Source organism: Temnothorax curvispinosus, unplaced genomic scaffold, assembly GCF_003070985.1.
Source record: "Temnothorax curvispinosus isolate PA1 unplaced genomic scaffold, ASM307098v1 QBEX01005115.1, whole genome shotgun sequence".
In the NCBI taxonomy this organism is placed as follows: Eukaryota; Metazoa; Arthropoda; class Insecta; order Hymenoptera; family Formicidae; genus Temnothorax; species Temnothorax curvispinosus.
This window is the reverse complement of record NW_020214895.1, coordinates 1-17262: the sequence shown is the minus strand read 5'-3', so window position 1 is coordinate 17262 and position 17262 is coordinate 1. Positions and strand designations below refer to the sequence as shown.

The 17262-nt window shown below is 35.7% G+C and overlaps 4 protein-coding genes and 1 long non-coding RNA gene across 8 annotated transcripts; all 5 read left to right on the top strand.

Annotated features, from left to right (window-relative positions):
- Positions 1–6: 6 nt before the first annotated feature.
- LOC112454505 lies at positions 7–6099 on the top strand. 3 transcript variants are annotated; one of them, XR_003040738.1, is made up of 6 exons: positions 7–164; positions 4289–4488; positions 5028–5124; positions 5236–5490; positions 5585–5759; positions 5860–6099. It is a non-coding gene; the product is annotated as an uncharacterized LOC112454505 (long non-coding RNA). The 3 variants fall into 3 exon arrangements; XR_003040737.1 differs by lacking the exon at positions 7–164 and having other exon boundaries at positions 3941–4488; positions 5028–5138; XR_003040736.1 differs by lacking the exon at positions 7–164 and having other exon boundaries at positions 3943–4488.
- Positions 217–3290, top strand: LOC112454503 (cytochrome P450 9e2-like). The gene has a single exon (XM_025015940.1). The coding sequence runs from the start codon at positions 970–972 to the stop codon at positions 2617–2619; it is 1650 nt and encodes a 549-aa protein (XP_024871708.1). The 5' UTR covers positions 217–969; the 3' UTR covers positions 2620–3290.
- A 949-nt stretch (positions 6100–7048) lies between the features above and the next one.
- LOC112454504 (cytochrome P450 9e2-like) lies at positions 7049–10023 on the top strand. 2 transcript variants are annotated; one of them, XM_025015941.1, is made up of 2 exons: positions 7049–8924; positions 9766–10023. In XM_025015941.1, exons 1-2 carry the CDS (start codon positions 7381–7383, stop codon positions 9788–9790), a joined length of 1569 nt encoding a protein of 522 aa, XP_024871709.1. In that variant the 5' UTR covers positions 7049–7380; the 3' UTR covers positions 9791–10023. The 2 variants fall into 2 exon arrangements, with proteins under 2 accessions (XP_024871709.1, XP_024871710.1); XM_025015942.1 differs by having other exon boundaries at positions 7049–8935.
- Positions 10024–11668: 1645 nt separating this feature from the next.
- LOC112454506 (cytochrome P450 9e2-like) lies at positions 11669–14421 on the top strand. The gene has a single exon (XM_025015943.1). It carries the CDS (start codon positions 11757–11759, stop codon positions 13311–13313), a length of 1557 nt encoding a protein of 518 aa, XP_024871711.1. The 5' UTR covers positions 11669–11756; the 3' UTR covers positions 13314–14421.
- A 102-nt stretch (positions 14422–14523) lies between these two features.
- On the top strand, positions 14524–17256 carry LOC112454507 (cytochrome P450 9e2-like; the record flags this gene model as incomplete). The annotated part of the gene is made up of 1 exon (XM_025015944.1): positions 14524–17256. A coding segment is annotated over exon 1 (1389 nt), but the record flags the coding sequence as incomplete, so codon positions are not given.
- Between the last annotated feature and the right edge of the window lie 6 nt (positions 17257–17262).

Here is a 17262-nt window from a genome sequence, read left to right as displayed (position 1 = left end):
AATCGATTTGTTCTTATGGAGACTAAGATTCTGATAGCTCATCTTTTACAAAAGTTCACTCTAAAGACTACGAAAAAAACTGTCGAACCAATTGTATATAATAAAAAGGAGTTTTCATTGCAACCTGTTGGCGGATTCTGGATTAGCTTGGAGAAGAGAGAAACGTGAATAAACAAAAATTATATATTGTTTTCTCAAAGTAGTAAATTTTGACAGTAAAATATAACGAAAAATTTCTCCGTGTATAGAACTTTTTGTCCATTTCGATATATTATTTGATAATTGTCACCGAATGTACTGTTTCTTGCTTTATATATATACTTATACTTACGCGGCAATTCGGAACTTTTGACTAATACATATATAGCGCAAGCGACATATCTATATAATTGCACGTCGTTCCTCCCGCTTCTTTCCTTCTCACACACAATTTAGTTTCTCTTTCTTTCCGAGCAAAATGTCGGGATGTATTCGGCAAATGTCATGCGCATTTAAACTGACTGACTAATATCTTGTGCAATTATGATGCGACATATGTATCATCGCAATAATGTCGAGAGGTGTTTCTCCCTCCCATTTTCCTTTGATTCACGGTAAAATCTACGCAACGTATTGATAATGCCGCGCCAGAGAGATTGCGGGATTTCTGGCGCAAGCGTATTAGCGCGCAGTGGTCAACACGTGATTACTTTACATGCTCGTATATAGATTGTTTCGCATAAGACGTTTTCTGGGCTACACTTGCATGGAAAGAAGTTACAACGCGGTTGCAACACGAATGTTGGTACTTATATGTAATAAAGTCGACTGCAAACGCATGCATAAATTTATATATTATTTAATTTCTAAGAACCTCTAGAGACTATTTTCTTTAACACATATTATTTTCTTCTTATAAAAGATTCGATACCTGTATTTCGGTGAGAATTGTACGCTACTAATTATCTGAAACGATTCGCGTTACTACGCATGCGTCAGAAATCCCGTAATCTCTCAACACTGCGCCGCGCCCGACGAACTATCTCGTTTGTCTCACAATCAGTTTGTCTGTTATACTGTCGTGTCACGATGGATTTATCGTGGCTTTCGTCGCCCTTTGCGCTATTATTGATTACTCTGGTCGTCATTGGCGTCCTGAAAATTGTCGCTGCGGTGCATCGTACATATTTTTACTGGAAGGATAAAGGTGTACCTTACATGCCAGATTCGCTATCATCTTTTATGTCGGGTTGGAAATTGATTCTGAGTCGCATCAGTTTTGTCGATCATTTTCAATATGTATACAATTACTTTCCGGACGCAAAATATGTTGGAATAATGGATTTCGGCACGCCTGGCGTGCTAGTGCGCGATCCTGAGTTGATCAAAGACATCATGGTAAAGGATTTTGAATCCTTCCCGGATCATCGCAGTTTCGTCGACGTCAGCGCGGAACCGCTATTTGGCAAGAACATCTTCGCCTTGCGCGGAGATCGTTGGAGAGAAATGAGGAATACATTAAGCCCCTCTTTCACCGCCAGCAAGATGAAGTTTATGTTTGACCTGATTTCAGAATGTTCTCACAATTTCGTTAATTATTTGGTCGATCATCCGGAAGTCTGTCATGCGGTCGAAACGAAGGGGGCCTTTCGACGATACACTACCGACGTAATTGCTACGACAGCCTTTGGCATAAGTGTGAATTCTATGAAAGATCAAGACAATGAGTTCTATGCAAGAGGAATAGAAGCTACCAAATTTTCTTCTGGACTGCTAACGATAGCTAAGATGATGTTATTTCGCGCGTGTCCACGGTTCGCTAAATTAATAGGTCTGTCTCTTTTCCCGCCGGCTACTAGCGAGTTTTTCAAGAAGATCGTAGGGGAAACCATTCGAGCACGGGAAGAGCAAGGTATCGTCAGACCGGACATGATTCATTTATTAATGCAGGCTCGGGACAAAGAAGGTCCCAGTGTACATAAAATGACATTGGATGACATCGTTTCGCAAGCCTTTATCTTTTTCTTCGCTGGTTTCGAAACATCTGCGACACTGATGTGTTTCGCTGCTCACGAGCTGGCAGTTAATCAAGATGTGCAAGATCGTTTACGCGAAGAGGTACAACAGCATCTTGCCGAAGGAAAAGGTGAGATTTCTTACGAGTCGCTGTCGAAGATGTCTTATATGGATATGGTGATCTCCGAGACTCTCCGAAAGTATCCACCGGCGATTATTACCGATCGACTTTCGGTCAAGAGATATGAATTAGCTCCGTCGCGACCAGGCTGCAAAAATGTCGTCATCGAACCCAACAATTTATTGATGTTTCCTATTCACGGTTTACATCACGATCCGAAGTACTTTCCGAACCCTGATAAGTTCGATCCCGAAAGGTTTAGCAAGGAGAACAAAGACAAAATTTTGCCGTACACTTATCTACCATTCGGTCACGGACCTAGACAATGTATCGGCAATCGATTTGCTCTCATGGAGACTAAGATTCTGATAGCTCATCTTTTACAAAAGTTCACTCTGAAGACTACGGAAAAGACTGTCGAACCAATCGTATACACTAAAAAGTTGTTTGCGTTGGAACCTGTTGGTGGATTCTGGATTAGATTGGAGAAAAGAGAAACGTGAAAGTCTTGCACTCAATACATTATCGTATGATGTAGTTGTGTTTGGAAAAACATCGCCGCATTTTCAATTTTTAAGATATTCAACGCGTGTATGTACTTTAGAAGATGATTGACGTGTGAAGATTGGAGTGTAAAGATTGAAGTGTTAAGATTGAAGTGTGAAGAATGACGTAATATATCGCAAACAATAAAATTTCCGATGTATTGCGTCATTATGTTCGAAGCAAATAACCAAGTTTTTCCTGGTGAGAAATAAAAAAATTAAATATTACGATAAACATCATGACTTGCGTAGACTTCCACGTTTATTTGATTATGCCGATTGTTTTTAATGATTTATATAACTTCCCCACTTGTCGCTAAATATAAATAGGATCAATTCGTTAATTCTTCATGTAAGAACGATTATCTCTATCGTGCAAAGATGTTTCGCACATTTTTCTTTCGAAATTTTTTATTAGTTCAAATTATGTCTGTTGTAACTTATTATAAATTTAAGCGTTCGCTGTTATAATTTTTTAAATAAGTATGACGAAACAATATCATTAATAGAGTCGATGTACCATGATGTAATAATATACCATTCTGTATGTGCATTTATAATGTTTTTTAATATTTTTTTATAAATAAAATTTTTAAATTTTTAATAAAACCAAATGTCACTATTTTATTATAGCAATATAAAATATAAACAATCAAATTATAATAAACTGACAAAGCATTTAACATTTTTTACAGCGTTCGTATGACACATTTGGATCAAAGATTGTTAATCAGATATGATTGTGAATCAGACATGATTCATTGTCTGAGAATAGATAGTATATATAAAAAAAATAAGGAAAACAATCCATTACATTTATAGGTAATGCAAAATGCGCAGATAATCATTAAATTAAATCAATTACCTATACACAAACGTTTACAAATAAGAATTTGTTATTAATTGCGATATTTCTGAGAAATATCTTTTTAATGTTGATAAGAGTATTGATAAGATTAAATATAATGTTGTTTTGTTATATTGTTATCGAGAATGATATCATGCGAGAATAATAAGATAATGAAAATAAGATAAATTAAAGCTACTCATTGCAACAATGTTTTGGATCTTGAAATCCACCTTCATAAATAAATGCAATTTATCCTCTCGTTGCAAGTTTTGAGTGTTTTATGTCAGATAGTTTGTGGCCAAGTTTTGCTCCATTTCATTCTCTGATTGTTATTCATATTTATAATATTTCCACTAGTCTATTTTTATTAATGGTGACTGTTACATGTATATCTATATATATGTATATATCTTTTGTAATATATATACAGAAGAATAAATATAATTATACATTTTATAAAAATATTTTATTGGGGCGTAAATTTTTCTTCACAAGAAAGCTAAAGTCTTTTTCCCTTCTGAAAAACAGAATTGAAACAGAGATAACAACTTCTATTATAAATCTCTCACAAAAATGTTTAATTACTAGATATTGTTTGAAAAACAAAACTTTGGAAAAACTAAAAGAGCAGCTGAAGTCTGGCAGGCTGAGTTTTTTCAAAGTTTTGGGGAAAAGATGGGGCAAGCGCACATGTACATCCCACTAAAAAATTCCAGAACCTCTCCAGGACCCTGCTACTAATGCTGGAGCTTAAAATAAGGGTGATGTTTTTCACAGGTTATCTATTCCTACCGAGAAACAGCGTTAGTTAGGATGAGCGAGAGTAAAGTAAAGCAGAGAGAAGACATTGGTCCTCCAGCACCAAAGCAAGAGAAAATAAAAAATCTTTGAAAAAAAAAGCATTGCGAAAACTCAGTTTCCGATATTTTACCTAAGGCTTCATCAGTTTCAATCTCGTGTTCTTTGGACTTGATTTGGTAAGTGAATTTTACTTCTTTTTGCCGGTTAGTTCCAATTTTAATTGCTCCGCAACTTTCCTTTTTTTCTTCTAAATAAATAAATAATTAAAATAAATATTTAAAAAATAAAAGCAAACTTACATATAAAACGCTAACTTCCAATCAATTCTTACATTAATTATTTATAAAAACTCTAATTTAATATGTAATGATATTAATATATATCTAATACATTAATATATCAATAATATTATTTGAACATGTATATTAATATTTATAAAATTAAATTTGGATAATCGTTTAGTTGATACTTCACGTTTCAAATCCTATAATTGTTAATACCAATGCAACATAAATTTTGTTTATTTATATATTTATAAAGTCACGTATATATAATTTTTTGGCGCATATGTAAATGTTAAATTATAAGTTATCAAACTATTTATACATATGCGTGCATATATTAATGGACGTTGAAATCAGGTTTTACAAAGTTTTAGTTTTAAAATTTATGCATGTATAGAATTTGTTTTATAATATCTATCATTTTTATACAGGAACACCCAAGAAATCATATTCCAGAACTGTGTCGGTAGTTCTATCATCTCGGATGGGTGACTGGTACTGGTGGCGGTATCTCCATAAAATACATGAGTTAATATTCTACAGTAATACACTTGTATTAAAAGCTTGATTGCTTGATTGTCATATGTGCAAAACTATTATTAAAGTATAGACATTCACTAAAATTTCTGTCCTACACAGATAAGATCTGCATAGCTCCTTCTGATGTACAAAAGGAGAGTATAACGCCCAACGATATGTTCGTACAAGATATCAATGAAACAGATTTCGAATTGTCTCCAAAAAAAAACTGACGAAGTTGCAATGTACTTCGCTATTTATGTGCGCCTATTTAAGAAGAAACGCGGGTGCTGTATAATTTACACCCATTCGAAATTTATTGCTGTGATGACAACACTGTGGCCTGGGAAAGAAGTCAGGATCACTCATTTCTAGGTGATAAAAGTTATACATTTAAATCGTATTTTTAAGTCCATTGACAGTTAATTTCAAATTGATATAATGACATAAAACTGTTTGATTTACGTAGAATCAAACAGAGAGTAGAAAGTGTATTGTTACGACGAGGAGCTGGTAATATCAAACACAGAAAGCACTCCTTTTGAGAAGAATTTGAAGGACGATTTAGATAATTAAAATTATCGTTGATTACCCTACTGAGACTTGCGCAGTATTGGTATGCAGACATGGGATTTATGTGTGAGGTAATTCTTGGCAGCAGGCAAAAATTATGTCTTTACTATCTCATGTCACAATAAAATTTATTTAACGATCCTTGTCTTAAATGTCTTTTTCTTTTTATAGGACGAAATGTTACGATTATTTGCTCGGCATCGCAGTTCAAATGAAACAATGTGGATTATATCCGTTGACAACTCCAAATGATTACGGATTTTTAGGTACCCAGGCACATAGTAAATTAGGATAATTTGTAATATTAATATACATTTTATTTTTCTGCCATAATTCTGTGCCATGACACCATAATTCTATGTATATTTGAACTATGTACATTTTTTAGACATTAAACGTATATAAAAATTAAAATCAAAAGTAAATTATACAATTTTAATTATAATATTTCATATATATATATATATATATATATATATATATATATATATACTATTGTATGCATGTAACGTTTATAAGGCATGAATGATATCGATATTTTCAAATATACATGTCAAATAATGCAAATTATTTTCTAATCTTCTTTGCTAACTTGGTCTCTTGGTTCATATGACAATCTTTTCAGTCGAATTCACCTATATTTATTATATTTAATATTATGTTGGACGCTAATACTTCTCTACCGAATTGTAATAAGAAGAATGTTTCTTAATTCTATATTACAAACTTTCTCCATCCGATAATTTACATAAAAATATATTTATAAAAAAGCACAAGAGGAATAGTTATTACTGCGGGTGTTGGTATGAGCAAAGTGTTAGGAGTACCTTAAGACACACACTTCGTCCGAAATGGTAGAGCGCTCAATCTATGAATTCATCATCTGGAGGATCTGATACACATGCAAAAGAGTTTTAAATAATTAAGTAATGCTCCGCATTATGCTTTACATTTTTAAATGTTTATTCAACATTTAAATGTTCATTGCTAACATGTGGCTCGTTTCTAGCGTTGAAAGAAACGTATCTGAGAGAAAACATACATCTTTTCTTTTATAGATACGCAGAAAAAATTTTCTCTTAGAATTTACCCTAAAAATCATGTTTTTATATTTTGGATTGCTGCATCTACCATGGTTTGCCAATATCAATCAGCACACAGTAGATCAATGACCAGTCTCTTACTTGAAGGTCTCTAATCACAATAATATCGAAAGGCGTTTCACCCTCGTTTCATTCACGATAAGATCTGCGCAACATGTATTTATAACGCCGCGCCAGTATTGTAAGATTGCGGGATTTCTGGCACATGCGTAGTAGCGTGCAGTAGTCAACACGTGATTATTTTACATGCTCGTATGTAGATTGTTTCGCATAAGGCGCTTCCTAAGCTACATTTGCGTGGAAAGAAGTTATAACGGTTGCAACGAATGTTATATTCATGCATGTAATAGAGTCGACTGCAAACGCATAAACTATATTATTTAATTTCTAAAAACCTCCAGAGGCTATCTTCTTTAACATATATTATTCTCTTCTTATAATGGGTCTGACGATACCTATATTTCAGTAAGAAATATACGCTACTAATCGTCTGGAACCGCTTGCGTTACGCAATCAATTAACACTGCGCCGCGCTCGACGAAGTATCTTGTTTGTCTCACAGTCAGTTTGTCTTTTATACTGTCGTGTCATGATGGATTTATCGTGGCTTTCGTCGCCCTTTGCGCTATTATTAATAACTCTGGTCGTCATCGGCGTCCTGAAAATTGTCGCTGTAGTGCATCATTCATATTTTTACTGGAAAAATAAGGATGTACCTTACCTGCCAGATTCATCTTTCATAACGGTTTGGAAATTGTTTCTGGGTCATGTCAGTTTTGTCGATCATTTTCAATATCTATACAATTACTTTCCGGACGCAAAATATGTTGGACTAATGGAATTTAGCAGGCCTGCCGTGCTACTGCGCGATCCTGATCTGATCAAAGATATCATGGTAAAGGATTTTGAATCCTTCCCGGATCATCGCAGTTTCGTCGACGTCAGTGCGGAACCGCTATTTGGCAAGAACATCTTCGCCTTGCGCGGAGATCGTTGGAGAGAAATGAGGAATACATTAAGCCCCTCTTTTACAGCCAGCAAGATGAAGATCATGTTTGACCTGATGTCGGAATGTTCTCACAATTTCGTTAATTATTTGGTCGATCATCCGGAAGTCTGCCATGCGATCGAAACGAAGGGGGTCTTTAGACGATACGCCACCGACGTAATTGCTACGACAGCCTTTGGCATAAGTGTGAATTCTATGAAAGATCCAGACAATGAGTTCTATACAAGAGGAATAGAGATTACCAAGGGATTTTCTCCCGGACCGCTAGCGATGGCTAAGATGATCCTTTTCCAAGTGTGTCCACGGTTCGCTAAATTAATAGGCCTGTCTCTTTTTCCGGCTACCAGCGAGTTTTTCAAGAAGATCGTGGGGGAAACCATTAGAGCGCGAGAAGAGCAAGGTATCGTTAGACCGGACATGATTCATTTATTAATGCAGGCTCGGGACAAAGAAGGTGCCGGTGTATATAAGATGACATTAGATGACATCGTTTCGCAAGCCTTTATCTTTTTCTTCGCTGGTTTCGAAACATCTGCGGCGCTGATGTGTTTCGTTGCTCACGAGCTGGCAGTTAACCGAGATATACAAGATCGTTTGCGCGAAGAGGTACAACAGCATCTTGCCGAAGGAAACGGGGAGATTTCTTACGAGTCGCTGTCGAAGATGTCTTACATGGATATGGTGATCTCCGAGACTCTCAGAAAGTACCCACCGATGATTCTCACCGATAGACTTTGTGCTAAGAGATATGAATTACCTCCGTCGCGATCAGGCTGCAGGAATGCGATCGTTGAACCCAACAATGTATTGATGATTTTCATTCACGGTTTACATCGCGATCCGGCGTACTTTCCGAACCCGGATAAGTTCGATCCCGAAAGGTTCAGCGAGGAGAACAAAGACAAAATTTTACCGTACACTTATCTACCATTTGGTCACGGACCTAGAAAATGTATTGGCAATCGATTTGTTCTCATGGAGGCTAAGATTCTGATAGCTCATCTTTTACAAAAGTTTACTGTGAAGACTACGGAAAAGACTGTCGAACCAATTGTATACACTAAAAAGGAGTTTGCGTTGCAACCTGTTGGCGGATTCTGGATTGGCTTAGAGAAGAGAGAAACGTGAGAATCTTGTACGCAATACATTATCGTACGATATGTAGTTGTGTTTGGAAAAACACTGCCGCATTTTCAACTTTCAAGATGTTCAACGCGTATACAATATCTTTTTTTTTTTTTTGCGATGTATTACGTTATTATGCACAAAGCGAATAACTAAGTCTTTGCTAGTAAAGGATAAGAAAATAAAATATTACGATAAACATTATGACTTGCGTAGACTGTCAAATCTACTTGATTGTGATCATTTTCAATCATTTATATAACTTCCACTTGTCGCTAAATAGTATAGTAAGACTAATAGAGTCAAATCAATATCGTTAATTCTTCAAGTAAAAACAAATATCTCTATCGCGCAAATGTCTTTCGCACAAATTTTTTTCTTTCGAAATGTATTATTAGTTCAAATATGTTTGTTGTAATTTATTGTAAATTTGAGCATTTGAGATGTAGTTTTTGAAATATGTATAAGAAAACAATATCATTAATAGAGTCGATGTAGCACGTTATAATATTGCATATGTGCATTCATAATATTTTTCAATAATATTTTCTTATAAGTAAGATTTTTGAATTTCTGGTAAATCAAAAGTGACTATTTTGTTATAGCTGCATAAAATATAAATAATCAAATTATAATAAATTGACAAAGCATTTTTTTATAGCAAACGTGACACATTTCGATCCAAGATTGTTAATTAGATATGATTGTAAACCTAAGTGAGATAGAAGTCAGGCTCACTTATTTCGAAATGATAAAAATTATACATTTAAATCGTATCTTTAAGTCCATTGACAGTTACTTTCAAATTGATAACGACATAAAAATGTTCGACTTATGTAGGAATACAGAATCAAAGAGAGGGTAGACGACGAAGAGTGTATTATGACGAGGAGCTGATAATATCGATCATAGAAAACTTTTCTTTTAAGAAAAATTTAAACGACGATTTAGATAATTAAAACTATCGTTAATTACCCTGAGACTTGCGCAGTATTGGTACGCAGATATAGGATTTATGTGTGGGGCAATTCTTGGCAACAAGCAAAAACTATGTAAGCTACTCTGCTATCACATGTCACAATAAAATTTATTTAACGATCTTTATCTTAAATGTTTTTTTTACAGGACGGAATGTTATGATTATTTGCTTGACATTGCAGTTCAAATGATACAATATGGATTAGATCCGTCGACAACTCTAAATGATTATGAATTAAAGTACCTGCAGGCACATAGTAAATTAGGGTAGTCTGTAATATTAATATAAAATTTATTTTTCTACAATAATTCTGTGCCATGATGCCATAATTCTATGTATTTCTGAACTGTGTACATTTTTTTTTAGACATTAAACGTATATAAAAATTAAAATAAAAAGTAAATTATATATATACAATTTTAATTATAATCACATATTCCACATAGGTCTATATTCCACATAGGTCTATATACTATTGTATATGTATAAACGTTTATAAGACATAAATAATATGGATATTTTCAAATATATATGTCAAATGATGCAAATTGTTTTCTAATCTTCTTCGCTAGCTTGGTCTCTTGGCTCACATGACAATTTTTTCAGTCGAATCCATCTACATTTATTATATTTAATATTCTGTCGGATGCTAATACTTCTCTACCGAATTGTAATGGGAAGAGTCTTTCTTAATTCTTATTACAAGATTTTTCCATCCAATTATTCACATAAAGATATTTATAAAAGCACAAAAAGAATAGTTATCACCGCGGGTGTTGATATGAGCAAAGTTTTAAGACACACACATCGTACAAAGTGGTCGAGCACTTAATCTATATAAATTCTTCTCCTGGAAGATCGGACACATATGCGAAAGTGCTTTGAATAAAGTAATGCTCCGCATTGTGTCTAACATTCTTAAATGTTTATTGTTAACATGTAGCTCGTTGTTTAGCGTTGAAGCTGAGAGGAAACACATCTTTTTCTTAATTACACAGAAAGGATTTTCTCTTACAATTTATCCAAAAAATCATGTTTTTATATTTCGGATTTGTTCTGCCCTGGTTTGTCAATATCAATCAGCACACAGTAGATCAAAGGTCAGTTTTTTACTTGAAGGTCTCTAATCACAATAATATCGAAAGGCGCTCCTCCCTCCCATCTTCGTTTCATTCACGATAAGATCTGCGCAACACATTGGGTGCGTTCAGCCGATACTCCGCTAGCCTAGCAATCGTGAGCAGTTGCTCGTTTTCGCTCGTTTCCTCTCTTTTGACCCAATGGATTAAAAAGAGAGGAAACGAGCGAAAACGAGCGACTGCTCACGATTGCTAGGCTAGCGGAGTATCGGCTGAACGCACCCATTATACTTACGACGCCGCTGCAGTATTGGACGATTGCGCAAGAGATTACGGGATTTCTGGCACATGCGTAGTAGCGTGTAGTGGTCACTAACACGTGATTATTTTACATGCTCGTATGTAGATTGTTTCGCATAAGGCGCTTCCAGGGCTACATTCCAGGGCGTGGAAAGAAGTTATAACGGTTGCAACGAATGTTATATTCATGTAATAGAGTCGACTGCAAACGCATAAACTATATTATTTAATTTCTAAAAACCTCCAGAGGTTATTTTCTTTAACACATATTATTCTTTAACATATATTATTCTCTTATTATGATTGGTCTGACGATACCTATATTTCAGTGAGAAATATACGCTACTAATCGTCTGTGGAACAGCTCGCGCTACTACGTGTCAGAATTCACGCAATCACACTTAACACTGCGCCGCGCTCGACGAAGTATCTTGTTTGTCTCATAGTCAGTTTGTCTGTTATACTGTCGTGTCATGATGGATTCGTCGTGGCTTTCGTCGCCCTTTGCGCTATTATTGATTACTCTTATCGTCATCGGCGTTCTGAAAATTGTCGCTGTGCTGCATCATTCATATTTTTACTGGAAGAATAAGGGTATACCTTACCTGCCAGATTCGCTATCATCTTTTATAACGGGTTGGAAAATGATTCTGGGTCGTATCAGTATCATCGATTATTATCAATATGCATATAATTACTTTCCGGATGCAAAATATGTTGGACTAATGGAATTTGGTACGCCTAACGTGCTAGTGTGCGATCCTGAGCTGGTCAAAGACGCCATGGTGAAGGATTTTGAATCCTTCCCGGATCATCGCAGTTTCGTCGACGACAGCGTGGAACCGCTATTTGGCAAGAACATCTTTTCCTTGCGCGGAGATCGTTGGAGAGAAATGAGGAATACATTAAGCCCCTCTTTCACCGCCAGCAAGATGAAGATCATGTTTGACCTGATATCGGAATGTTCTCACAATTTCGTTAATTACTTGGTCGATCATCCGGAAATCTGCCATGCAATCGAAATGAAGGAGGTCTTTAGACGATACGCCACCGACGTAATTGCTACGACAGCCTTTGGCATAAGTGTGAATTCTATGAAAGATCAAGACAATGAGTTCTATATAAGAGGAATAGAGGCTACCAAAGGATTTTCTGCTGGACCGCTAGGGATGGCTAAGATGGTCCTTCTTGAAATGTGTCCACGGCTCTCTAAATTAATAGGTCTGTCTTTTTTCCCGCCGGCTACCAGCAAGTTTTTCAAGAAAATCGTGGGGGAAACCATTAGAGCGCGGGAAGAGCAAGGTATCGTCAGACCGGACATGATTCATTTATTAATGCAGGCTCGGGACAAAGAAGGTCCCACTGTACATAAAATGACATTGGATGACATCGTTTCGCAAGCCTTTATTTTTTTCTTCGCTGGTTTCGAAACATCTGCGACGCTGATGTGTTTCGTTGCTCACGAGCTGGCAGTTAACCAAGATATACAAGATCGTTTGCGCGAGGAAGTAGAACAGCATCTTGCCGAAGGAAACGGTGAGATTTCTTACGAGTCGCTGTCGAAGATGTCTTACATGGATATGGTGATTTCCGAGACTCTTAGAAAGTATCCGCCGGCGATCATGACCGATAGAGTTTGCGTTAAGAAATATGAACTACCTCCGTCGCGACCAGGCTGCAAGAATGTGATCGTCGAACCCAACAATGTATTGACGTTTTTCATTTATGGTTTTCATCGTGATTCGAAGTACTTTCCGAACCCTGATAAGTTCGATCCCGAAAGGTTTAACAAGGAGAACAAAGACAAAATTTTACCGTACACTTATCTACCATTCGGTCACGGACCTAGACAATGTATTGGCAATCGATTTGTTCTCATGGAGGCTAAGATTCTGATAGCTCATCTTTTACAAAAGTTTACTCTGAAGACTACGGAAAAGACTGTCGAACCAATCGTATACGCTAACCACGAGTTTGCGTTGCAACCTGTTGGCGGATTCTGGATTGGCTTAGAGAAGAGAGAAACGTGAGATTCTTGTACGCAATACATTGTCGTACGATATGTAGCTGTGTTTGAAAAAACATTGCCGCATTTTCAACTTTCAAGATGTTCAACGCGTATGCACTTTGGAAGATAATTGTACAATATCCTTTTTTGCGATGTATTACGTCATTATGCACAAAGCAAATAACTAAGTCTTTGCTAGTAAAGAATAAGAAAATGAAATATTACGATAAACATTATGACTTGCGTAGACTGTCAAATCTACTTGATTGTGATCATTTTTAATCATTTATATAACTTCCACTTGTCGCTAAATAGTATAATAGGAATAATATAGAGTCAAATCAATATTGTTAATTCTTCAAGTAAAAACGAATATCTCTATCGCGCAAATGTCTTTCGCACACATTTTTCTTTCGAAATTTATTATTAGTTCAAATATGTTTGTTGTAATTTATTGTAAATTTGAGCATTTGAGATGTAGTTTTTGAAATAAGTATAAGAAAACAATATCATTAATAGAGTCGATGCAGCACGCTATAATATTGCATATGTGTATTCATAATATTTTTCAATAATATTTTCTTATAAGTAAGTATTTTGAATTTCTAATAAATCAAAAGTGACTATTTTGTTATAGCTGTATAAAATATAAATAATCAAATTATAATAAATTGACAAAGCTTTTTTTTATAGCAAACGTGACACATTTCGATCAAAAATTATTAATTAGATATGATTGTGAACCTATGTCAGATAGAAGTCAAGCTCACTTATATCGAGATGATAAAAATTATACATATAAATCGTATCTTTAAGTCCATTGACAGTTAATTTCAAATTGAAAACGACATAAAAACGTTCGACTTATGTAGAAATATAGAATCAAAAAGAGGGTAGACGACGAAGAGTGTATTACGACAAGGAGCTGATAATATCGATCATAGAAAGCACTCCTTTTGAAAAGAATTTAAATGACGATTTAGATAATTAAAACTATCGTTAATTATCCTGAGACTTCCGCAGTATTGGTACGCAGATACAGGATATATGTGTGGGCAATTCTTGGCAACAGGCAAAAACTACGTAAGCTATTTTGCTATCACATGTCACAATAAAATTTATTTAATAATCTTTGTCTTAAATGTTTTTTTTTTTACGGACGGAATGTTACGATTATTTGCTTGACATTGCAGTTCAATGATACAATATAGATCAGATCCGTCGATAACGCTAAATAATTATGAATTAAAGTACCAGGCACATTAGTAAAGTAGGATAGTTTGTAATATTAATATAAAATTTATTTTTCTGCCATAATTCTGTGCCATGATGCCATAATTCTATGTATATTTGAACTATGTACATTTTTTAGACATTAAACGTATATAAAAATTAAAATAAAAAGTAAATTATAAATTTTAATTATAATCACATATTCCACATAAGTATATATACTATTGTATGTATGTTTGTTTATAAGACCTAAATAATTTGGATATTTTCAAATATATATGTCAAATGATGCAAATTGTTTTCTAATCTTCTTCGCTAGCTTGGTCTCTTGGCTCACATGACAATTTTCTCAGTCAAATCCATCTACATTTATTATATTTAATATTCTATCGGATGCCAATACTTCTCTACCGAATTGTAATGGGAAGAGTTTTTTAATTCATTACAAGATTTCTCCATCCAATAATTTATATAGAAATATTTATAAAACCACAAGAAGAATAGTTATCATCGCGGATGTTGATATGAGCAAAGTGTTGGGACACACACTTCGTCCAAAATGGTCGAGCGCTTAATCTATAAATTCTTTACCTGGAGGATCGGACACATATGCGAAAGAGCTTTTTGAATAAAGTAACGCTCCGCATTATACCTAAGATTTTTAAATGTTTATTTACATTTAAATGTTTCTTGTTAACACATAGCTCGTTGTCTAGCGTTGAAGCTGAGAGAAAACATATCTGTTTATTAAATACACCGAAAAAATTTTCTCTTACAATTTACCTAAAAAATCATGTTTTTATATTTTGGATTGGTTCTGCCATGGTTTGTCAATATCATTCAGCATACAATCAATCAATGACCAGTCTCTTACTTGACAATCGCAATAATATCTCTAATCGCAATAATATTTAAAGGCGTTTCTCCCTCCCATTTTCGTTTCATAGTTTCATTCACGATAAGAACTGCACAACACGTATATTTATAACACCGCGCCAGTATTGGGAGATTGCAGGATTTCTGGCGCATACGTATTTGTAGCGTGAAATAATCAACACGTGATTATTTTATATGCTTGTATGTAGATTGTTCTGGATAAGGCGCTTTCTGGGCTACATTTGCGCAGAAAAAAATTATAACGGTTGCAACGAATGTTGGTATTCATGTAATAAAGTCGACTGCATAGGTTTGATACCTATATTTCGGTGAGAATTATACGCTACTAATCGCCTGGAACGTTATCTATGACGTGTCAGAATTCCCGCAATCACTCAACACTGCGCTGCGCTCGACGAAGTATCTTGTTTGTCTCACAATCAGTTTGTCTGTAATACTGTCATGTCATGATGGATTTATCGTGGCTTTCGTCGCCTTTTGCGCTATTATTGATTACTCTGGTCGTCATCGGCGTCCTGAAAATTGTCGCTGTGCTGCATCATACATATCTTTATTGGAAGAATAAAGGTGTACCTTACCTGCCAATTAATCTATCAAATTCTATAACGGATTGGAAATTGCTTCTGGGTCGCATCAGTGTTGTCAATTACTTCCAATATTTATACAATTATTTTCCGGATGCAAAATATGTTGGACTAATGGATTTTGGCATGCCTAGCGTGTTAGTGCGCGATCCTGAGCTGATCAAAGACATCATGGTAAAGGATTTTGAATCCTTCCCGGATCATCGCAGTTTCGTTGACGCCAGCGTAGAACCGTTATTTAGCAAGAACATCACCTCCTTGCGCGGAGATCGTTGGAGAGAAATGCGGAATACATTAAGCCCCTCTTTTACCGCCAGCAAGATGAAGTTCATGTTTAACCTGATGTCGGAATGTTCTCACAATTTTGTTAATTATTTGGTCGATCATCCGGAAGTCTGCCATTCGATCGAAACGAAGGGAGTCTTTAGACGATACGCCACCGACGTAATTGCTACGACAGCCTTTGGCATAAGTGTGAATTCTATGAAAGATCAAGACAATGAGTTCTATATAAGAGGAATAGAGATTATCAAAGGATTTTCTGCTGGACCGCTAGGGATGGCTAAGATGATACTTTTTCAAGCGTGTCCACGGCTCGCTAAATTATTAGGTCTGTCTCTTTTCCCGCCGTCTACGACCGAGTTTTTCAAGAAAATCGTAGGGGAAACCATTAGAGCGCGGGAGGAGCGAGGTATCGTCAGACCGGACATGATTCATTTATTAATGCAGGCTCGGGACAAAGAAGATATACATAAAATGACCGTGGATGATATCGTTTCGCAAGCCTTCATCTTTTTCTTCGCTGGTTTCGAAACATCTGCGACGTTGATGTGTTTCGCTGCTCACGAGCTGGCAGTTAACCAAGATGTACAGGATCGTTTGCGCGAGGAAGTACAACAGCATCTTGCCGAAGGAAACGGTGAGATTTCTTACGAGTCGATATCGAAGATATCTTACATGGATATGGTGATCTCTGAGACTCTTAGAAAATATCCGCCGTCGATCATCACCGATAGACTTTGCGCTAAGAGATATGAACTACCTCCGTCGCGACCAGGCTGCAAGAATGCGATCGTCGAACCCAACCATGTATTGTTGTTTCCTATTTATAGTTTACATCACGATCCGACGTACTTTCCGAATCCGGATAAATTCGATCCGGAAAGGTTCAACGAGGAGAATAAAGACAAAATTTTACCGTACACTTACTTACCATTCGGTCACGGACCTAGAAAATGTATCGGCAATCGATTTGCT